Raw genomic sequence first — 23,559 nt, 5'->3', positions numbered from 1 at the left:
TCTGTTCATTATGTCAGTGATTCCCAGCCTGGAGGTTGAGACCTCACAGGATGAATATAGTCTGCTATATAATTAATTTGTTTTTGGTGAAATATCGAATAGTTTTACCTCTTGGGCTTCATAACTTGTACAGACCAAATGATTAATCTGGAAAATAATTTACCGATAGGTAATGAAAAATCTTTTTTGACTCTCTTTTTTGACTTTTTTGACTCTCTCCCACTCCTTCCATTCCATCACGTCTTGTCTCTTCTCTTTTCTTCTCCCAGGTGCTAATATCAGAGGGGTTGGGCCATTTCGCCCAGGACCCGTCGTTCATCGAGGTGACCAAAGCCGAGTTGGCCGACGCATGCGACATGACCATCGAGGAGATGGAGCACGCCGCCAACAACATTCTCAACGGCAACACCGCCGCGGACGCAACGCCCAGCGCCTCCTCCACCTCCCAGCACAGCCCCAACGGCAACCTCCTCCTCCCCTTCCACACAGCAGCAGCAGCAACGCACAGGGACCACGTGGTCAGCGAAGGCGAGGAAGAAGCCGGAGGAAGCAAAGGCTCCGTCCACGGGCCGTCCTCGCTGGAGGAGCGGCAGGAGCTGCTCGCAGAGGGGAGGGGACGAGAAGAGGAGGAGGAAGAGGAGGAGGAGGAAGAGGCGGAAGAGGTAGAAGAGGTGGAAGAGGGGCAGCACAGAAGCTCGGTTGTGATTGGAGGAGCGCGGCAGAGGAACAGCAGGCTGTTGGAGGACGAGGATATGGAGTGTGTGACGAGTTTGTAGGAGTCGGATTGACAGGTTTGATTGGCCGACCGGCCCCTCTGACATCATCAGAGACTGACACTTGTCAGTGCTGCGTAACAGCGCCCTCGCTGGCTCTGTCTGTCCCCGCCCCTCACACACACACACTGTCTGCCTCTCAGCCAGACGTAACCGCTCTGGACAATGGCGGCCAGTGACGCAACATTAAACACCTGGTTATGACTTTGTTGGTTTATAAGAGTTTGTATGTGTGTGAATGTTTGTAGTCAAGTATACCAAACTATACTCTATACTATCTGAGTGTATGCTTGTGTGTACGTGTCTGCGTGTGCGCGATCTATGATTTTCTCTCTTTGTACGTGTGCGTGAGTGCGTGTGTTCTGCACACGAGTCTGAGTGTGTCTCTAAAGTGCCTCACAGTTTTATCATGTCCTCAAAGTGTGAAAAGAAAAGCAGGGACGAGCAAAAAAAAAAAAAAAGAATGGGGAAATTAAGGATGAAAGAAAGGTAGAAAGGCAACAACAGAAGCAGGAAGTCCTTTTCATGGGTTTACTGCAGATGATATAGTGTGTTTCTTGTTTTCATTTCCTTTGCCTACTTGTTATTGTTGTTTGTCTGGCCGCCATGAAGCCAGGTGGGGGACAGCAGACCAGCTTGTTGGAGAGGGGGGGTCAGTTAAGGAATTAGATCTGACCGCACACATTTGTGGTCAAATGGTCAACTCCTCCTTCTTGGTTCACTGATGATGAAGCGCTGTATTGAGTAAACGGGGGTGAGGAAAACCCTGTTTGATATCTCATTTCTCTTCCTCTTCCAAAGCAAAGGGACCTTGGAGCACAGCCCTGCCAGCCTGGGGATGGGATTAAGGTGACATACCACCCCCGGCCAGGGGGGGAAGGATTTGAGGGATGGACCAACAGCCACAACAGGGCTTCTGTAAGGGGCCCCGGGCAGAGAGACACTCTCTGGCCTACAGGAAGCTAGCCAGCTCTGAAACTCGCTGGTTAGTGAGATGCCAGCGAGAGACACCTGTCACCTTGATCTGGCTTCACCTCCTCTGCCGCTTTTCCTTGTTTGGTCACGCCCACTTCCTGCCAAACAGGAAATGGGAGGAGCATTTGGTGGCTAAGCAGAGACAGCGAGCCCCCTTTTCTGCCTCATACCTCGACGATCCTCACTCCTCCCTCTCTCCTTTCTCCCTCTTCTTTGGTTAATCCACCATCCCTCTTCCTCCATCGCTGGATTTTTTGCTTTTTCAGCCCTCTGGAGGCGAGTGTGTCGAACAGGGCAACAGAGACGGAGGGTGGAGGAGAGAACGGGAGTGACCGACTGAAAAGGAAACAGACTCTGGGCATGGATCTACAGAGGATCTGTCCGTCAGTCAACCTCACTTCCTTCTCCAAGACCCTCCTCTTCCTCTCAGCGTGGAATCCTATTGGATTTGCTGCCACACGCTCTCTCTACAGACCACGCCCACTATGTATTTAACAGTTCAATATTGTGCAAAACTGGCTAGCCATGACTATTTTGTTTTATATTCATGATGTTATTGGTTTAATTTATCCTTGATTTGTTTGCAAAATCAGGGTGCTGGTCTCATAAATGTATTTTTGCTCAATTTATTTTAGGAGAATTTTAAGAGGTTTTAAGTATCGAAGCAGGGCGTAGTGGTTGCGTGTGAGTGTATAACTATATTTGTGCGGGGGTGTGTGTGTGTCTGCGTTTTAGTACAGGATGTATGTATGTATGTACGAATGTTTGAGATAGCGTGTGTATCTAAAAGAGGGGTCATTCTCTCTATCAGTATGCACCTTTTACAGATTGTATCTATTTATTTATTTATTTTTCCCAGAAGAGAAAAAAAAATGTGTGAGGATGTGAGTTCGTATGTGTGCGTGTGTGAGTCCGAGTGGTTACTTATGTATTCTAAAAAGCAGATTTTAAGCCTAGACAGTAAATTAAGGTAGCATTACAAGTATGGTATTGTGTGAGTCGGGGGTGTATGTGTGCGCGCGTGAGTGTGTGTATGTGTGTGTGTGTGATAATGGGCCTCCTTAACACAGGGTTACCATGGACAGGCATGCTTCCAAAGCTTTGTGATTTCTTTAGCACGGTTTTTACTTTTTAGCCAAGCTGCAGAGTCCGAAGCCACTCTATTTCTGAAAATGTTGTCAGTGCATAACTTATCTTGATTTCTCTGTTGAGAGGTTATTAGACGTAAGGAATCCAGCGAGGTCAGAGTGACGGCTGAGTTTACAGCAGTGGTGAGTTTCGGCATTGCAGCTTGGCCAGAAGGGAACAAGCCTTTTGGCAATTGCTGCTTTTCTTCTTTATGGTGGAGGGTCTCTCTGAATGGTAGAAGCACCAAAATCGCACTGCCACATGAATGAACTGGGGGGGCGACGCCCTGATCGCTCGGCTGTGACACACCATAATCACATGATTTCATCATTTAATTGTAGTTTTAACTCCAAATGAACTATTAGGGCTGGTGTACAGATGCTGCAAGACTTCTGAATCACATCTCTTTGTCTGAGGTCTGCTCATATCACAAAACATTATGATTTATTGTCATTGTTAGAAATACAACAGCTCCCTGTCTTTAATATCATTTTTGAAAAGTGATTACCGGAAGAATATACTACAGACAGGTAATTTACTGTCAATTGAAAAGATGTGATAATTGTTTGATTACATGAAAAATGATTGGATTAGATCAGAAAACTGTCCTGGAGATTGTTGTCCTTTCATTTTCTTCTAGTGGCGTTAAGGTAGCATGCTGACCACTTTTCACTGACCTTTTTCTATTCTAGTTTGTTTCTGGATTATAGTTTGGATTCACTTGAGAAGGTATGAGCACAGGGCACCATAGCCAGTTATGGACCTCAGCCTTCAGTACATTACACAGAGCATGGGTATCACCTTGGTATTATATCTGTAAAACATTCCTAATGTCAGAATCACATCCTTGGTGCCAATTGTCACATTTATTAAACAACTTTATAGTATTTGAAACTGAAATGATTCAGTTCAGCTGTCTAAAATGGGATGTAACAAGACAAAATAAATACATAAATGTTGTTACCGCCACAATTCCGATGCAAAGTCCACTGGACACTAGTAATGAACGTATTTATCTTACCAGACCAGCACTCACATGCGGATACATGTCAGTGGATCTAGTCAACAACAGTGTGTAAAAAAGTACATTTCTCTCTTATTAGCTCTGAAGAAATTCCAAATATGTTGCGATAGATTTTACCTCTAAAAATCTCACTTCAAAAGACATTGAATTCCCACCCAGAGATTCTATCACATCTCATCTTATCGCCATTCGTTTTCACTTTAATTCACCATCGAGGTCTGACTGCTGAGCTCTCATTCCTCCGCGTTTCGTAGAGCGGGTTTGTGGCAGGGAAGGGGATGCATGAACACACTGCCATACACTGCATCCTGTGCCAGTAACAGACTTCTGACATTATTATGCAAACTAAATGTGAATGTTGAACGTGTTTTCCAGTGGCAGTGCTATTGTTGTTTTATGGTTATGATCATACTGCAAACCCTGAAGAAGTCTGTGTTGACAAAGGAATACCCTCCCTGACATTTAGTCTGTTTTTTTATTTATTTTTTCTTCTCCTTTCTTCGTTTGGCCCTCACCAAGCATCTTCAACATTTCTTTCTTTCAGTTATTCTAAAAGCACCTCATTCAAATAGTACTTCTATTGAACTAACTTAGTACCATAAGCTCAGAGACTACTCAGCTGCCAGTGGCTCGTACCAGTTTCCGTATAAGTTGCTTTTATTTGGTATAAAAGTTAGTAAAGCAGATTTAGGTTTGGCCGAGCGTGTCAATGTGTGTAGGGAAGCATCAGGGTTCAGTGTTTCAACCTGAAAGTTATCACAGTGTCACTTTGTGCTCTGGTTTTTGTTGGATCAGCCCCGGTCAAGTTGATTGAACCTTGAATTTAAAAGACTAAATATGTTCTCCTCCTGGTTAATTGTGCTGATTTACTCGATAAACCTAATGTCTATTAGGTCTAAATCCTCAAGAATAAATATAACCAGCAAGCACCTACATTTTGAAGTAGTAGATTTTGTATCCAAACTGCTACAAAGAAGCCAGCAGGTTTGTCTGCTTTCTACTTCTTCTGTCAGCCGCGATGTGAATGTTACTCACTCCAGGCAGTTTTGATAAGAAACCAGAACATTTACAATTTGTACTTTAATGAATCAATAATTTATCCAACGCAGACCGACCAAGTTTAAAACAATTCAAATCGGATGGGAAGACTCCCATTCATAAATGTTCAGTATCACCTTCAGCTTTAAGGAGATTCAGAAACTACATTTGGTTCAAATCTTTTACTTTTGCGTTCCCAATCGATGTACACTAACATATTATAGAGAAACTCGCCCATTTAGAGCAACCCTGCGAATCAGAAGTGCCAAACCAGGCTTCGTTGTGTCTGTTTAAGGTTTGAAGGCTCTGTGGTTTCAAGTGCTGGGGCGAGAGCTTCAGAAGCCTTTTGTGCCCCCGTGTGGCGTGGAGCAGCATTGCAGTTGTAACGTTCACTTTAGGTTAGAATGAACTCTTGAGCTGTTGTGTTGCAGTGTACGGTATGAGTGGGTGTAATCGTGCATCCCACAAGATATGCAAAAACAATGCAATAACTATGACTGTAGGTTCCCTGAAGTTAATATATTTGTGAAAAGTAAGAAAAGACAATATCATAAATTATGTATTTTTTTTTTCAGTTTGTTACATTTTTAAGTGATCTCTGTGGTTTCCACGCCAGAGAAACCTAACATACTTGAAATCAGGTGCATTGCAGTGCAGTATAGTAAATATGTATTTATTTATCTTTCTCGTGCCAGGCTGATGGATCTGCAGTCTAAAATGTGTGTTGAGACAGACTTGAAATGAGTGTTTTTGCTTGCGGTTTGACATCCAGCCAGTGTAGCTCCAGGATGCAAAGCTGATTGTTTATCTTTGAGGATTCAGCTGCAAAGAAACACTAAATTCAACTCCCTGGCTCAATACGAGTCAGACGGCATCCCTCTCTTACTTTCATTTCCTCTTGGTTTTTTAATGGATTGAGCTGTGTTGGTATTGCATGAGGTTCACATGTTGGCGTTAGGCGTGTTGGGTTTTGCAGTCGTTTTGTTTTGATCAGGTTAAGTATCATATCATACATCACGACAGTAGCTATTTCTATTTTGTGTAAATAGGATTAAAATCAGTATTTCTCCTCTAGATAAACATTTGACTGCACAGCAGTGGAGGCTGTTCGGAAGGTGATTTTGCATATCTTGTGTCTTATGGGCTCCGAGTACATTTTCTGATTCCTAACCCAGAGGACAGAGCTCATGTTGTAAGTTGAAAGATAAACAACCTTCAGTATTTTACTCCCTCGTTTAGACCGGTGTCACAACTTGTGTTGCCATAGTCTCCGTCTTCAACTTCTAGCTTTTCCTCATCTGACATTTGGAAGATGGACTAGTGGGGACATATTGAATGAAATGGACCAAATTACCTGTAACTAGTAGTTTTTACAAAACATATAGGTGGATTGAAGTCAAGGCACACAAACACAGAGGTTGGGGCTACATAGTAAATACACACTTGATCGCTTACTTGCTATATTCAAGCACAAAGTGAAAAATATACATGGAAAAACATCAACTTAAAATCTACAGGTTAAACCGCAGCCCATGTTGTAGTCGAGACCAACTGAACCGAGAACAAGTCACGATCAAGACCACAGAGTATCTGGACTGAGACAAGACCAGAACAGTAGAAATATGAGTTGTATTTGTCTAAGGCCGAGAAAAGACCTAAACGAGACAAATACCTTGTCCAAATGTCCAAATTCCATCGCACTCAGTAATTCTGTCTCACGATATCCTGACTTTTAGACAAAGTATAGGTCCAGCTCCAATTAAATTTCCCTTAATTCAACAAACAATAATTCTCCTTTAGACCTTCTCTGCCCCTGTCTTTTAAACTCAAGGCCTCTAAAGAAAATTGCACATGGTGGTGGGACAGTTCTAGAAAATTATCAGAATACAGCATTTCCAATAAGTGTAACTACAAAAACATACCATTAAGATTATGTAGGCAGATTGTACGCGAGTAGTGTTTTATGGAATTGCATCTATTTTATCCTCCCTGCCAGTAATATTCCTTTTTAACAGCTGACATTTGGTCCAAAAAGCACAACTGTTAACTTTAATCGCGGCCTATTTTCATCATGGTGTGCCAGTAAACCGGCGTGTGCCACCACTAAATGGAATGCAGCCATTACTGACCTTATTAGTTCCACCTGTCTATCGCGTGTGAGTGTGTTTACGTGCCCGTGCGCTCTGCCTCCCTGCTAGTAGCCAGTTTATCAGGCTGCTAATCAGGCTGATAAGCTGCAGCTGTGTTGCCATAACGAGTGCAGTTCAAGTCACATAGAGGGAGAGAGAATAGAGGCCTGCGGTTTCTGCTTGATGGAAGACAATCTGTTGATGACAATGGGAAGCAGCGGGTGTTTGAGTCCAAATGTTGGATGGAGAGCATCTCTTGGGGATTGTTGGAGGTTTTATTTCATCATGTTTGAATTTCTGGGTGGTTTAAGTCCATACATGGGGAATTATATATCCAAGTAATGGTATATGTGCATGGGTTTCTCTCTCTTGGGATATAAAGTATTGGTACTATGTGAATGATATCTTTTGTCTCACCACTAGCCAATGATTGTATATTTTTTATACACCATGTACCATATAATAGCAAGACATATATGAATATGTAATATTTAATCACCAGAATGTTAGAGGAAGGGAAAGGCAAGACATGTATTTAGGAATGTAGTTAGTGAAATATGAAAATGTGTTATATAATCCTACTGACTGAGGGTCAGTCCCACTTTATTGACTGTATGTTTGACCAAAAGGAACCAGCAGGGAATAATGTAGTTATATTTACTGAGGATGGAACATTGTGTGTTTCAGCTGACGGCATATACACGACGGGCTTGTAGGTCTTTTCACAACAGGTTTGGATGATTCCCAGATGATGTGGCTCCTCAGTCCATCCCAATATGGCGAGATTTAAATCTCACGAGCTGCATAACACAAATAACCAAATGGCATCTCTGACCGCAGCGGAGACACCTGGAAATGCATCCATTACCAGGCACTCCAGAAGTAAGAGTTCAGCTTTTAAAGACAGTTCGGTACCAAAATAAATGCCTTTCACAAGCTAAATTAAGCAATTTGGGAGAGATCTGAAATCTAGCACGCGTTTGCTTTTGGTAAATTGTTTTGTGAATTGAGCTGGAAGACGGTAAACTAGCAGCAACCAGTCGGCGCAGTTCAAAGTCTGGACATTTTCCTACTGTAGCACCAAGAGACCTGTTTCACCTCCTCTAGTCCTCCATCAGCCTACACACACACACACACACACACACACACACACACACACACACACACACACACACTGTACTTGTTGTTCAAACGCACCAGTAAAGCTATTAAAGACATCAAACCAAAAAATATCCACCTATCAAGGACTAGATATCGCTATGCTTTGAGCCATGTAGCTTCTATTTTGTTTCTTCCAAGAAAGGAATAGAGGACTTAAACTATATATGTGGAGGGGGAGTAATGAAATGATGTTGTGGGTTAATGCAGCAATGAAAGAAAGATATGTCTGCAAGAGAACAGTTTATCCAATTGTTTTAATGTCAGATTTGATCTAAAAATGTTTAATTTATATTCTGCATCTTGACTATTTTGCTTTTGTGTGGAAGAGCTGCTGTACATGAGGATTAAGAAAAGATGTCATCCAACATGCTTTCACAAATAGTACAATAAAACATATGAGAGCGGTGTGTTTATCCTAAATGACACAGAGGTGTGTGCTACATATCAATCATCATCAGAGCGGGCGAGGCTTCCTGTCGTGGTCACTCAGATCTTCTCGTGTGAATCTGCCATCGTCACAACAGATGCACGTTATATTTTCTTGTAAACGGAAGTGTTCGTTAATCATTGTTTGATCCTGACAAAAGTATTTTAAGAGGACTATTTTGAATATAGATTTTATTTTCCTTTTTTTCTTGGTAAAAAAAAATCTGCATAGCCTATTGTTGTAGGAGTCCAATTAATTCTGATTAAAATATGAATTCCCTTTTCTGGAGAAACAAGAGGAGCTTTGGGAAATGGAACAGAAAGCAAAAGAGGGAATATATTATGAAATACAAGTTTATATTGCCAATGTCTTCTATTTTAGATATTATATATAGAACAGCTGTGTTTAAATTATATTATATTAAATAATAGTTTGGAGCTGAACTTTGCAGATGATCAAAACAAATCTTGTTCTTTGAGGGTAAAATGGCCAGATGAGGTCTGGAGGGTACCATGCTGTTAAACTCTACACATGAATGTTTCTTTGTGTGATTGTCAGCCTTCGTCTGTGTGTTGCCAGGGCAAACATTTGGGTAGAAACAAGAGTGGAGATTGTGATTACAACACCGACACCTGATGGATTAGTAATCAAGAAATTAGTCATCAGGCTGAACGATTATCTTGAAAAGGATCGTTACACAACCCATTTGTTATCGTTAGAAGTTGTCGTATGGATTTTAAAGGCAAATTGACTCCTGACCGGCCCTCTAGATGTTGTGTTGCACTGGCTCATTCTGTAGTCTGTAGACGCATGTTATGTCTTCACCAATCAGTCCTGGGAAAATTCGACGTGGCAATGATATTTATTTACTTGCTTTTTCCTTGTCTGCTGAGTCCTAAAATGAACCAAATATATATATTTGCTTGCCTAATAGATTTAGAAATAGCATAAAGGATCGTAAAGGTAGTAGCAGCACCCGTACGAGAACATTAAGGACGACTGTTAGTGGAGGAAGGACCTTGAACGCCTTGTGTTTATCACTCATTCCTTCTCTTATTGTTACTCAAATCAATAATAAACCATAAAAGAGATTCATATTTGCACATATTAGAATTTCTGAGTCTGACGCAGTGATTGCTCTTTGTGTTTCACTTCAACGGAGAAGCCTGCCGATTGACGAGAGGAGTTTTCTGTACCATAGTGTTTCTATTTCTTCAGGATATGACTCCAGCTAACAGCTCTCAGCTGTGGCGGTGTGGCGGCAGCTTTAGGACGTCGACTCGCTGCGAGCGGTTCTGGTGGTAAAACAGCTCAGTGGAACCACACATGTCTGTGCCTCCCTGCATCTGCTAATCCCCTCTAGTTTTAAATGATAAGAGCTACTTAACATTGCACCACCAATGATGATGATGATGGTAATGATGATGATGATTTCCTTGAATGTAGAACGCATTGATGCTCATACCGGTGTACGCACATATCTTTTGAAATGAGGGTCAGACTACTGGTTTCTGTTTGGATATTTTCCTTTTCTTTTCGTTCCAAGCAGCCCTTACTGGAGGGGCGTGTTTAATAGCTATCTCAGTTTGGGCCACAACAGACACACACAAAATATCTCATTTGTACCCTTCGTCGGCACATAGGATCTGTCCAAACGTTTTGCTAGTGAAGTCATACTGAACCACAAAGAGTTAGAAACAAACAGGTATCGTGTGCCTGTGTGTGTAAATGCAGCTTTAATGAATGAGTCGGCCTCCCTGAGAGCAGCGGCGTGTACATTACCAGTGTTTTCTTCCGGGAGTTATTTGTTTCTGGTGTGGAAACGCCTCTTTAACAGCATGCAGGCGTGATTTTATTTCAAACACTTTTACCGAGGCAGTATGATCTCGTTTTAGCCATCCTGGTGATTCGATGGCAAGAGATCCACAGATCCATATTCAGTAGTGTTTGATGAAGGCTTTTCCGTTCCTTATTTACTGGGTAAATGCCATGGCTATGTGGCTCTGTTCTCCACTGGTCAGTAGTGTCTTATGATCTTGTTCGTAGTCTTCTTCACTACTCATGCAAAGTGTTAAAGGGCCTTTGACAGGATTGAGCTGTTTGTTTGTTTTCTGTCAGAGAGAAGTCTGTTATTGTTTTGTACGGAGAGAGGTGTTCACACAGAGACCAATTTGTTGTAATATTAGTAGTAACACTACTGCTAAATGTAGTATTTAATAACAGCACTATTTATGGTCAAAAAAGTAACAAGTGTTATTGTACTTGCGGTAGCTTTGGAGGCAGGTGGTCATTTTGTAACTGTTCTTAAACATAAGCCACGCCCACTCAACTCTGAGGGATTTCATTGGTTCTGAGGTTGCTAAGTGACACTGGCCCAACATCATTTGTCTCCTCAGTGATGACCGCATGGTCTCACAGTTAACACCCTTTTTTCCTTCTTCTTCTGCTTCTTTCTTTTTTCTAAAGGAGAGTTCTTTTTTTTTTTGTTCATTCACTTCATTTTACATTTTAGGAAAGGGAAAGAACACAAATGAAATAAATCAGAATATAAATTCAATCACTTTTTCTACTCCTATTTTCAATAAAAAGTGAAACGAAAAACCAAACAAAAAGTTTATTTGTAAATAAGTAATGTACAGTTTGTATCTGTAACTTGTCAGTCTGTCATTGGTGACAGAGTCTGTCTTGCTTATAACGCACGCTACCAGTAAATAAAAAAAGGAAAAAGTATATTTAGACTGTATGGTCCCTTGAAAGCAAGTTTTAAATTAATATCTGATGTATATTCCTGTAACATTGCATTTTTATCTGAGGAATGATGTTATTAAAAAATTGCAAATAAATTGCATTTCCTACATCTGTGTTTCTCACTTCTTTTTGCATTTCAGGTCTTTTATTCATCACCGATACTGTTCCTTAACTACAGAGGAACTATAACCTGCCGTCACATTTTTAGTTAATTGATGCACACAGGATTTAAAGAATGAAATATATATATGGCAACTCACATCTTTTCTAAAGTTTAAACTCAGCTGTCTGTAACAGTCTCCACACAGATATTTTTCTCACAGTTGAATATGACTCATGGTGCGGAGTAGGGTGCAGAATTTGGAGAAAAGGCAAAAAGGTGACAAAATAGGAGCCTAAAACTAATCAATGACAACAGTTTGATAACTGTATGTAATGAAGAACCCAACACAGATAAAAAGAAATTCGAATACTACTGATTACTCAAAAACTATACACCTTAAAAAGTGTTTGAAAAATAACATTTATTTAGGAAGTGTGCTAACTATGACTACATCCTGCTCTCTAGCGTTGCGTCTACTTTACGTGTCGGGCTTGTGAGTCGCTAGGTGTCTTTTCAGATTCCCCTGCTGGGAGAACTCTCTCTCACAGTTTGGACACTTGAACGGTTTCACCCCGTTGTGGCTGAGCGTGTGTCTCTTCAGGCAATTCAGTGTGAGGAAGCGCTTCGGACACTCGGCGCACAGGTACGGCCGCTCCCCCGTGTGGGAGCGCGTGTGCACGTTCAGGTGGCTCTTGCTGGAGAAGCCCTTCCCGCAGTGGGTGCAGGTGTACGGGATCTCGCCCGTGTGGGACCGCGTGTGCAGCAGCAGCTCCCCGGACGACAAAAAGGACTTCCCGCACGTGGTGCACAAGTAATTCTTCTCCCCTTTGTGCATCTGCATGTGTCTCGTAATTCCCGCTTTGCTGAAGCTTTTCCCGCAGATGGTGCACAGGTTGGTGGGGCCTTCGTGCAGGCGCTCGTGCTGCTTGAGCGAATAGTTGCACAGGAACCCCTTGTTGCACCGGCTGCAGACGAATATCCGCCCTCTCTTGTGGAGCCTCTGGTGCTGATAATAACCCGAAGGGCTGGTGAATCCCTTCTCACATTGGGTGCAGCAGTACGGGAAGCTGTGAAGCTTCATGTGAGTCTTCAGTTGATTAGGGAGTTCAAAAACCTTCTCGCACTTCAGGCATTTCGTTTCTTTCTCTGTGAAGTTTTTGTTGACGTGTCGCGTGCTCAGGAACCGTTTGTCTTCCCCCATGGGCTCTTTCCGCCTACGTTGTTCATTGTTCTCTAAGTTGTCCTTCTTCTGCTTACGTTCACGCTTTGTTTCAACGCCGCCTTTTTGTTTGCGTTTCCTCTTTTTCTCTAAGATGCCTTCTAGTTTTTTCTTTTCATCATTCAAGTCTTTACTTTTCTGCTGAGTCTTTGCTCTGGCTCTCTTCACAGTTTTTTTCTGACAGGGAGCTTTGAGGTGGTGCTCACTCTGGATGTGCTCTTGGACCTTCCTCTTTATGCGGTGAGTGAATGAACACTGAGGACAGATGAATAGACGGGACAGAGGACCTGAAAGCATGAAACACAGGAAGTTAATTAAATAAGACGTTGGCTCTGTTCTGGTCTGCTACTGCAAACAACTTTGACTAACCTGATTCCCTTTTTGGCAACCAATCATCTGCAGTGACGTCGGAGCTTTGACTCGAGTCTCCATCTAAATCTTCCAACGCCAGGTTCTCTTCCTCATTGTCATAATCATCATCTTCACTGGAAGGCTCAGTGAACCTCTCCATTCCAGTTTGAGCCGGTAGAGCCAGAGTGGACAAAAGGATATCTTCCTCGCTGCTGGAAGGAGCTGAAGGAGACCAAGACATTTTACACATTACATAAGAGACACATTAGAGAGAAGGAAACAACATAGAACCGTCTTTTTAGACTCTTTTGATCAGATAGAAACTACATTTAAAAAAATATATATTTTATTTTTTATCTGTTCAACTTACAAGTGCTAAGAGTCCCCAACTCTTTGTGATGAAGCAGCAGACTCTTCAGGGCAAAAGGTTCAGACAGATTCTGTCCAAATTCTTCTGACAATGATGTGGTTTCAGTGAGCCATGCTGCAGTCTGAGACGCATAGAGAAGAGCACAGAGATGCCGTTTGGAAAGTGAAGCAGTAATTAAACACACTTCAAACAAAAGCAGAAAAAAAGTTTCATCTAGCGGCGCAAAATGCACACATAAAAAAGTGAAAAGCAGGATCACCTGTTGCAGGTCTGGTGTGAGCAGCAGCTGCTCCAGTCGGGACAAGAACTCAGACACCAGCTGCTGCAGTCGCTTGTCATAGTTTGAGCCGTAGTTTATGGGAAAAACCTCCTGCAGAAACAGCCAACACATCAATGCTGTAAAAAGGTTGAATGTTTAAATGTTCTGATCCTCTCTGACAACAGAATAGCACATACATTTTCTTCAAAAGCTGATCAACATTAAATCTTTTTCATGCGTCTTTTCTCTTGACGAAGGAGCTCTGAATCCTTTGCATTGATCTTTAAGGCATTCACATTTCTCATTGACTCACCTGGAAGAATAACTCCTTTTCAAAAGGAACATTCAACAGGTTCTGAACCAGGCCGGCAAAGTTGATGTAAGAGGTCTTCAGTAGATCTCCACTGGCCTGTCAAGACATGGACAACAAGAATATTGAGGAGTTTACACCAGTAATGGCACAACAAATAATTACTGTTGGACGATGAGCACATCCCGCATTTCTAAATGTGTGTGCTCTGTGATTTCTATAAATAAAACCAACCATCTGATCAGTGGAGCTCAGTTCAGCGCTGCAGGCATGGATTTTATCCAGGTGGCTCTGGATGGTCTGCAAGTTGGCAACGCCATCACCACGACACAGCTCCAGCACCAGCTGCAGCAAGGCAAAAGGAAAGAGCATTACACAGCATTGAAAAGATGGATTCTGTTAGGAGAAAGGAGAAATACGAACAAACATTACAACTAAGACAAATACAAAACACATTGATAAATAAATGAGTAGAAATGGGAATAATTATCCTCTTGTGTCATGATTGTCCTCCACTACAAACGTCAAAAGTGTCCCTGAGAGCCACTGAGACAGCAGCATCTTTTCATCACTGGCATCCTGCGGTGAGAAGCTCAGAGAGGTGCCTCACCCTCGCCCTCAGGCCCAGGATGAGCTGAGCTCTCTGACTGGGACTCAGCAGCTCTGGGACGGTCTCTGTAGCCAAACCGATGAAGTCCACCAGCTTGTCGTACTGCATCACGCTGTGCTGCTGCACGACTCGCCATATGAAAGCAGACATGAGTCGCACTGGAGAGACGAGCAGCCGGAGAGAGGCCGGAGGAAGAAGGGGGCCTGCAGAGGACATTTGAATAAGGTAGAAGAGGCTGAAATGACTATTTACAAGCGATTTGAACACAACTCTTCAAAGGATTAGCAACGTTAGCTTAAGGTAAGTAACTGTATTTAGGTTGCTTTCTTCCTGTAAAATGTCTATCTCCGTTTATTAGCAGTTGTATAGATAACTATTGACACAAACCTTTGCTTTTCCACGACATCTCTTCGTCTAAAAACATCTCAACAATGAGCAAAATACCATCTCTTGCATTTATCCGACACACCGGGGAGGCAAACTCATAACTTCCGGGTAAAACGGATGTTATGAAAACCAATCCTGGCCAGCGCGCTTTCCTTCAAAATAAAAGCACGTTTACGACATTGTGAAGTTCTGAATATCATTATTTCATTGAAGCTGACTTTGAAATCACTTTTCACCAAAAATGTACAGTAAAATCTCATGACCATCCACATTTGCATGGTTTAGGTCAGCATGAACAAGGCTGTATTGTAAGTTTACTTTACAAATGTAAGGATCTGTTTTTATAGCCCTTTGAATATTGGAAATTGTGAAGTTATAAATATCCTTATGTCATTGAAGCTGACTTTGAAGTCACTTTTCTCCAAAACTGTACAGTAAAATCTCTTTGCCATAGACATTTGCATGGTAGAGGTTAGCATGAACAAGGCTGCATTACAAGTTTACTTTACAAATGTAAGGATCTGTTTTTAGAGCGCTTTGAACGTAGCACTTTGGTCTCCAGAAGGATTCAGCTCTGTGTTGTGTGTGAACACTGTTTTCAAGAGTTGACTATATGACTTATGTTATCAAACTGAAACATGGAGAGCACAGCTACTCTCACATTTCTAAGATGTCTCACATAGTTTCTAGTAGTCAAATGATTCTTAGACGTTGTTGCCTGTTTTCAGCCGTATGTCTATATTTCTGCATGTACATTCAGATAAGTCATATTCATTGAATGTGTACACACCTAAAGCTGATTCTGATTATAGAAATAATAATATATTAATTAAGGTAGTTTGCTGTTCCTGTGAAACTGAGAAACAAGGCCGTTGGGTTTCCCAGGTTACATGTCGGTTACTAAAACATTTACATCAGCTGGTCATATGACCTTGTTTAGCTCAGAGCAGCAGGTCATGACTGCAGAGCCACAGGTCATGACATTGTTTAGCTGAGAACAGCAGGTCACGACCTCAGAGCAGGTCCAGTTTGCGTTTGACTTTATGTCGCTGGCGACAAGCTCCGTACTAAAAAGGTTAAATCGGATGATTCTTGACAAACAGACCACAGATTTGCTGCTTAAACAACTAACTTCCCGCCTGAGAACATCCTAAAATGACATTGTGTGACTCAACAACAGTAGTATTCAGAGAACAACTTTCAGTTGAGAGTTTTCTCATAAAGTAGCTACAGAGAAAATCGCATATAACAAGTAAATACATGAAATAGCGCCACCTGCTGGTAGAAAGGTAAACCGTTACTGTGGTCTCATACAGGCTCTGCTCTGTGTTCACTCAAGAAACGGCACAATACGATAAAACAATGAAATATGATCAACTCTACACACACACAAATTACTTGATTAAACTATATTACGAACTGTGTTGCATTAAAAAAATGCAGCGATTAATTGAACAGTTGATTCTTGCTGTGCACATATATACATGTATTAAACTGCCTGTAGTCTCTACTGTTGCTAACTTAACCAGGTGTATTTATTCATATTTATTAATTAATCTTCTTCTAACGTTACTCTGCGATGTGTTTGCATCATATAAGACTGTAAATGAGAATTAAAAGACCGTAAATAATAATACATATTACTGGCTTTTATTTTGACATGAAAATAATCGTCTCTCTTTTCTCGTTTTTGGTTTCAGACGCCAAAAACGAGAAAACGGAAGTAGTTTTCAGTTTTCCCGTTTTTGGTTTGAAACGGAAAACGAAGAAACGGCCGTTTTTCCGTATTTCCGTATTCTCGAATGAACGATAAAACAAACGAACAAAACGTACACGGACCGTGTTGGTACATTGCATTGTTGTCACACTGGCATGTCTTACTGCAACCAACCACCGTTAATGGTATTTGTCAAATCTGTGCTACAGACTGTTGTGAAAAGAGAAAATGTATACACGTTTATATATCCAAGCAAAACTATACATGTCTGATAAATAAATGAGAAAGATTATAATGTAAGTTAAGTACTTAATGTAATTCAAGAAAATTACTAATATAATTAATATATATATATGTATATATATATATATATATATATATATATATATATATATATATATATATATATATATATATATATATATATATATATATATATATATATATATATTATCCAGTTAGAACTAAATCCAACTTTTAGTATTACACTTGCATGACAAAAGAACACCGTACATTAAAATTAAAATACCAACAGAATACAGTTCATGCATTATGTCATCATTTTTTTGGGAAAAAAATACACTTTAGTATTCGCATGCAGTAGTAAACTGTTGCTGGTTTCACTTCAGGTCTCCGGGGCCAATCAGGGGCCCGTGTTGAGCTTCATTGTATCATATGATCTGACACACCGGTAACACCCAGTTCTTACGCGCCCAGTCAGACCCGGAGAGGCGGCTTGTAACTACTCTCTCAACGTGTAGTTCGGCTCAACTATCAGGAGAAGTCGCTCTTTGCTTTACGGTAACTCCTTTTCTAGACATTTAATCTCATTTGTGCGTCAACTTGGATAACGCGCGTGTTGGATACTTGTCGCCATGGGAGGACGCAGAGGCGCACCTGGATCAGGCGACGACTACTCCCTCGTCAGCCCAGTTGTCAAGTACCTGGTGTTCTTGTTTAATTTCATATTTTGGGTGAGCATTTCTCATTTCTGTTAAACACAGCGTGTAACAAAGACCGTTGTTTCGTCTGTGTTTACTCTTCTCGGTGCGCAGGTTAATCATTATGTTTCTCGGCTTATCAGATTTGATTCCTGGTAGCTGGAGTTAAACTACTTGTTAAAAAAAACCTAAATAAGAGTTCACCTTAATCTCTCTGGATTTCAAGTTCCAACATGTGCCCGACCTGCGGTGTTTCTTACTTGTGTTCAACCTGCACGTGAGGTAATGTCTGCTGAGATAGCAGCATGCACTGCTCTATTTGAGATGTTGTTCATTTACTTTGTTTCACCAAAAGGGAAACATTGTCAAGGAAAGGGGGAAGTTAATATGTAAAACACACACGCACACATACCTACACACCCACGCACACCAAGTTATATTCTTACTTTTGAAATCAGAAGTCTACTTAGGCTTATTATATTTAGTCAGAGGGGATTTTGAGATCAGAACCTGCTCAATCTGAACATATCTTGTCATCTCAACAACAATGTTTAAAACATCTGCACTCAGTCAACATGACTGCTGTGGTTTCTTTTCAGACTATAGGTCCTTTCATGACTTAATCAGTTGCTTAGGAACACACACCTTCATTGATTCATATGCTGATAGCCTTCTACAAGTGGGTCCCCACTTCAGGTTGACTGGTGGGAAAATGGCGAAACTCTCTGAGTAGCAGATTCCACACTAAGTGAGATGTTGCATTTTATTCCTTTCAAACAAGCTTGGCAGCGATTGTAACATGAGTGTCTGACTACGGCGTGTTGTCTCCCACACGGGATGTTAATGATCGTAGGTTTTCAGCGAAGCTCGGCAGAGGATTGTGAACAAACCAAAGTTCATTTGGGGGTCCAGTGTCAGGTGCTCGGGGACTGTAACATAAGGAGATTTCTGGCTTAAAACATTTTGAAAGCAGATCTGTGGTTGCAGATTAATCTTGTTGGGGTTTAGTGGAGACTTTTTTTTTGTTGCTGGTTGAGCAAAAGAGCTGCAGCAAATTACAAACAGTAACAACTAAAATAGTTCATTTGTAGTCAATATGTATTTGAGAACATGAACAAACGTTTTCAGGAGTGCTTCGTTCCATCACAAAGGCTGTAGAGCTTTGCTTTCTCCATTTCCTTCTCCATTTTCAACAGTGCCTCCTGAAACCCACCTGCACTCAGTCAACATGACTGCTGTGGTTGACTGCGCCCGCCGTGTTCCTGACTTCTGGCGGTGCACAAACAGGATGAGGCTTTGTAAAAACTTGAAGCGCTCGAAACGTGGAATGTGTTGTTGTCATTTCTGTTGCCTCCGGCTACAACTGGCTCCGTGTCGGACACACCAAAGATTACTGCAGATGCGTGTATCTTTGCTTGACTAAAAATGTCATGCAGTGTTCATAGTTATGAAATATGTCATCAGCTGTTTGAAGTTGGTACAATTAACCAGGTGAGGGAATAAGTTTTGTCAAAAAATTAGCAATTTAGTGGCCAAAAATTTATTTTTTTTAATATACATATATATATATATATATATATAAATAAATAAATAAATAAATAAATAAATAAAATTAGCTAATGCAACACCAAATGGCATAAAAACTGTTTCAGGTGTCTGGTTTATTCAGGGTGAAACTAAACCTTTACAAAAGGAGCGGACACATCTCGGTTCAGCGTCTGTGGTAACTGGATCCATTTCATTCAGGGTGGGAAGAGGGTTTGTGAGGGTTCCCTATTATGCTGTTGAGACCGAGAGGAGCGCTGAGTGAAAGGCTCTTTATATTTTAGGGAAAGGTGCACATTGCTGCCAGATTGATTTAGTCAAATGGAAGCAGAGTGGACGGCAGAATCTACATTTCAAAGGAAAACGTCTCGGCCTTGTAGTTGAGCACTGATTCCACTTGCAGCACTGACGCAAAAACAAAAAAAGCATCCAGTGTTGAGTGTATTTCTTAAGGAAAGTACAGCCATGTCTATATGACTCATATATAGACTCATATATACCTGGTGAGTGGTGCCACTCCTTGGACAAGTGCGGACAATAGAAATATTCCACCGACCGCAACGTGTGCGTTCTCCTCATCATGGCCCAAATATTATATTTTAAAATGCAAAGAGGTGTAAAGATATCTTTTCTCTTTCGTTCCTAGGTCATCTCCGTGGTGATGGTGGGCATCGGCGTGTACGCCCGCATGATGAAACATGCAGGTAAATGATCCTTCAGTGACACAGCTTTCAGACTTTTCTTATGTTTGCAGTGAGCCAGTGGGAGTGTTTGCATGTCAGGACAGTGCTTCTGCCTGTTGGCTTTGTGCTTCCACTAAACAACACAGTGTGGAAAACAGCCTCTACATTTGTGTTGTTAGAAAGGGAATTAAATGCAGCACACCTCTCTATACATGTTTCCTGAGACTGTTAGAGAGGAGTCATTCTGCTGCCCTCACATCAGTCTTCTTCTCTTCCTCTTTTCAGAGGCCGCTCTGGCATCTCTGGCAGTGGACCCCGCTATAATGCTGATGGTCGTGGGGTTCCTCATGTTCATCATCACCTTCTGTGGCTGCGTGGGCTCCCTGCGAGAAAACATCTGCCTTCTGCAGACAGTAAATACTTCTTTTTTCTTTTTTTCCTGCCTTCTTTTTTACAGGCTTCAAGGTGTCCTCTAAAGATGATGTGTTACAGTATAACAGAGAGAACGAGAGATGTGCTTATGACATGCTGTTGAGGTAATGGTGTCACATTCAAGGTCACTCACAGCATTTTATTATTAGCTCAATAGTAGGGTTGATACCTGTATGTACAGTGTTTGTGTTTTCATGAAGAAATTTAATCATACATTTGAAACAAAGATTTTATTTAGAAATCCATTTCACCATTAGTGTTATTTGACTAGATTATCATTCTTGCTTTTAGGATTATTCAGTTTTCTCCAAGTATGGGAGGTAACAAGTAGCAGCTGCGTTTGTATGGACCCACAGGGTCTCATGGAATCTGTCATCTAAAGAATGATTTCCAAACAGATTAAGTTCACAGTGCCCTCTCTCTCTTTCCTCATCGCAGTTCTGTATCTGTCTGACGGTGATCTTCCTGCTCCAGCTGACGGCTGGGATTCTTGGCTTCGTCTTCTCTGATAAGGTAATGAAATAATCTGGAGGGGTTTCTCTATCAGTCATTTCTGCGTAAATGTATGTTTTTTTTTCCACATTTCCAATTTATTCAACACATTGAAAATATGCATACAAATGCTATCTCATTTGTGAGAAGCCAAGACTTCACATTAATACTGATGCACCTTTAAAAAAAAGGCATTTGTTTGATTCATTCTTGGGGTGGCACACTGACCTCTGCTGGTCTTTATCTGTAACTGCTGCAACATTTGCAAAAAAAAAAACTAGAGAAATGAAGAGCAGAGTTTGCTCACATATAGTGCTGGTAAACACTTCTGCTTTGTCACGATAACCCGTCTACCTGACATGATCTTTGTGTCATACAGGCTCGGTATAGAGTGACTGAGATGATCAACAACGCCATCGTCCACTACAGAGAGGACATTGATCTGCAAAACCTCATTGACTTTGGTCAGAAAGAGGTAAAGATTTAGTCTACATACATACTGACTGTCCTCATCAATAGTGTCCACGCAGATGATGAACATGTCTCCTAATTTCTTCCATCTCACATGTTTTGCGTCTTCAGTTTGGCTGCTGTGGCGGCGTGACGTACACGGACTGGTCCAAGAACATGTACTTCGACTGCAAGCAGGACAACCCCAGCAGAGAACGCTGTTCTGTCCCCTTCTCCTGCTGCATCTTCCCCAAAGACGAGGTAACCTGCCGTACGAGCCTCTCCTGGCTGGTGTTGGATGCACTTCGTGGCCGTTTCTTGACGTGTGACTGTCTGTGTACAGCTGCTGGTTATCAACACCATGTGTGGCCAGGACATGCAGAATTTAGAGTACGTTGTAGCTGGAGACCAAATCTACACCAATGGCTGCATAGACACACTGGTGAACTGGATCCACAGCAACATGTTCCTCCTGGGAGGCATCGCCCTGGGACTGGCCATACCACAGGTAGGACAAACACACACGTGCACACACACACACACACACACACACACACACACACACACACAGCTGGTGAGCTCTCTGTTTGTTTTCTCTTCTACAGCTGGTTGGCATCCTCTTGTCTCAGATTTTGATCAACCAGATCAAAGACCAGGTCGAGCTCCAGCACTACACCGCGAAGCACCGCTCGGATCCGTGGCGATGACTCCGACCGGATTAGACCAGATTGTGATGAGCAGCACCAGAGACACGCCGGTGGCACCGGCAGTCACCTCTGCCTGTCGTTGAGCATTCGGCATCATTGCTCTTGGACCTCAAAACACAAGACGAGAGTTCAGCCAGCATGTGGACTCAGAGTTAATGTGCTTTCAAATACTCGGAACGATGGAAGTGGAGGTCCAAAGAAGCGCATGCAGACACAGGACTCTGTTGCCACCTTCTGGACATGGACCATGTCTGACTTTACCTAACTTCAGACAGTACATGAGGGTTTTTGGTGGTCAAGGTCATATTGACTTTTTTCTTAAGAACTGCAATCAGTATAATCTATTATAAGTCAAAGTTAGCAATGCGTATGTACTTTCATTGTTTCAGCTGAATCCATGATGTGTCAAATAATAACTATTCAAAAGGGGAAATGTATTTTCTAACATAAATTGATTTTGTAGATAGTTTTTTTTTAATGGAATAAAGGATGTCAGAGTGTCCTGTGTATGCTCAGCAATAGTGCCAGTGTCTGTGAGATGCATCTGATATTTGGTTCTTGTTTTTATTATTGTATCTGCAGTGTGTACCCTAAAATATGTATTTTTTTTAATGTGCTGTTCAAATACCTGTGTCAAATAGGTCAGCCTGCTTCCTCCATGGTGGTGCATAAAGCAGACACACATGTAGGCTAGTTTGTAAAACTTTCACAAGCTTTTATATGCGTTTAAAAAGTATTACCATGGGCCTAAGAAATGCCATTTACCTTTCTTATAAAAACGGAATATTCTAACAGTATAATAAACTTGTTAGATGTTTTTTTAAGGATGTATTTGACTTTTAACTTTAAAGATAATGTTCACCCTCCTGGTTTGACTCCATAACAAAATGTCCATGCTGAGCTACTTGTGACTGCCACTGCACAAGATGTCTTTTCTTCCTCCCGTGTGGCCAGATGACGGCCTGATGGCTGCAGAGCCGCCGCATTCGGTCTCAATGTGATGCCAAACCACATCGGCTTTGAAGAAAGTTCATGTTCTTTACGGTGTATATGCTGTCGGTGATGTGCTGTTCTCACCTCTTGCTTTCTCCTTTGAAATCACGTTGAATGTAAATGCAAAAAAAGGAGTGGGGAATCCCAGTTCCCAATTCCCCACTAAAGAAAACAGTTGTGTGAATGCCTGAGGTGCTCTGGCGTTGTTTTGTTGATGTGGTCACTCAAACCGCCCATGTTTGTATTTTGTGACCAATCAGTGAGCAGACAGTGGTTGAGATTCTCTGACTGTGGAAAGAAAGGGGGGAAAAATGTACTTGAAACTAAAACACGGAAAATAATCTCACCCTCTTGTGTTGTCTTGATACACTACCAATTACAGCATAATTAGCTCTGACGCTGTAGTCGTATTTAAATGTTTTTTGTTCAGTGTGGTTGTCAATGTTTAGGGCTTTCTCAGGTCTGTGAAAGTCATCCACAGCTTTAGATTTCGGTTTTCTCTTTTCATTAGGTGATAAGTTGAGGCAAATTGTTTAGGATCTCTCAAATAAAGAGCTGTCGTTTAACTGGAGAAGCTCTGGAAAACG

General features: G+C 41.6%; 3 protein-coding genes across 7 annotated transcripts in view; 2 read left to right on the top strand and 1 right to left on the bottom strand.

The window, feature by feature from the left end:
• Nucleotides 1-11,487, top strand: part of cacna1c (calcium channel, voltage-dependent, L type, alpha 1C subunit) — a 174,273-nt gene extending 162,786 nt beyond the window's left edge. For all 5 annotated transcript variants that reach the window (XM_068587063.1, XM_068587062.1, XM_068587061.1 and 2 more), the window contains one exon: nt 270-11,487. In XM_068587063.1, coding sequence (XP_068443164.1) covers nt 270-776 — 507 coding nt within the window. In that variant the 3' untranslated portion in view covers nt 777-11,487. The remainder of the gene's footprint in view (nt 1-269) is intronic.
• On the bottom strand, nt 11,271-15,105 carry LOC137791865 (zinc finger protein ZFP2-like). The gene is made up of 8 exons (XM_068587064.1): nt 15,013-15,105; nt 14,626-14,828; nt 14,250-14,360; nt 14,019-14,114; nt 13,706-13,816; nt 13,447-13,567; nt 13,095-13,298; nt 11,271-13,012 (listed from the first exon to the last, which is right to left on the bottom strand). Exons 1-8 carry the CDS (start codon nt 15,047-15,049, stop codon nt 11,985-11,987), a joined length of 1,911 nt encoding a protein of 636 aa, XP_068443165.1. The 5' UTR covers nt 15,050-15,105; the 3' UTR covers nt 11,271-11,984.
• Nucleotides 15,106-17,495: 2,390 nt separating this feature from the next.
• On the top strand, nt 17,496-23,286 carry tspan33a (tetraspanin 33a). The gene is made up of 8 exons (XM_068587066.1): nt 17,496-17,703; nt 19,862-19,919; nt 20,184-20,311; nt 20,769-20,843; nt 21,202-21,297; nt 21,405-21,533; nt 21,616-21,780; nt 21,878-23,286. The coding sequence occupies exons 1-8, from the start codon at nt 17,605-17,607 to the stop codon at nt 21,977-21,979; spliced, it is 852 nt and encodes a 283-aa protein (XP_068443167.1). The 5' UTR covers nt 17,496-17,604; the 3' UTR covers nt 21,980-23,286.
• Nucleotides 23,287-23,559: the final 273 nt, after the last annotated feature.

Source organism: Clinocottus analis, unplaced genomic scaffold (assembly GCF_023055335.1).
Source record: "Clinocottus analis isolate CAN_PGR_092001 unplaced genomic scaffold, fCliAna1.0.p SCAF_20, whole genome shotgun sequence".
Classification (NCBI taxonomy): domain Eukaryota; kingdom Metazoa; phylum Chordata; class Actinopteri; order Perciformes; family Cottidae; genus Clinocottus; species Clinocottus analis.
This window is presented reverse-complemented; position numbering and strand designations above follow the sequence as displayed.

Excerpts from the sequence above, each read along its gene's own strand:
- tspan33a (XM_068587066.1), top strand. The coding sequence starts at position 17,605 with ATGGGAGGACGCAGAGGCGCACCTGGATCAGGCGACGACTACTCCCTC. Across the intron at positions 17,704-19,861 it reads TGTTTAATTTCATATTTTGG|GTCATCTCCGTGGTGATGGT; the intron begins GTGAGCATTTCT and ends TTTCGTTCCTAG. Across the intron at positions 19,920-20,183 it reads CCGCATGATGAAACATGCAG|AGGCCGCTCTGGCATCTCTG; the intron begins GTAAATGATCCT and ends TCCTCTTTTCAG.
- LOC137791865 (XM_068587064.1), bottom strand. The coding sequence starts at position 15,049 with ATGTTTTTAGACGAAGAGATGTCGTGGAAAAGCAAAG. Across the intron at positions 14,361-14,625 it reads TCCTGGGCCTGAGGGCGAGG|CTGGTGCTGGAGCTGTGTCG; the intron begins GTGAGGCACCTC and ends GCCTTGCTGCAG. Across the intron at positions 14,115-14,249 it reads TGAGCTCCACTGATCAGATG|GCCAGTGGAGATCTACTGAA; the intron begins GTTGGTTTTATT and ends ATGTCTTGACAG.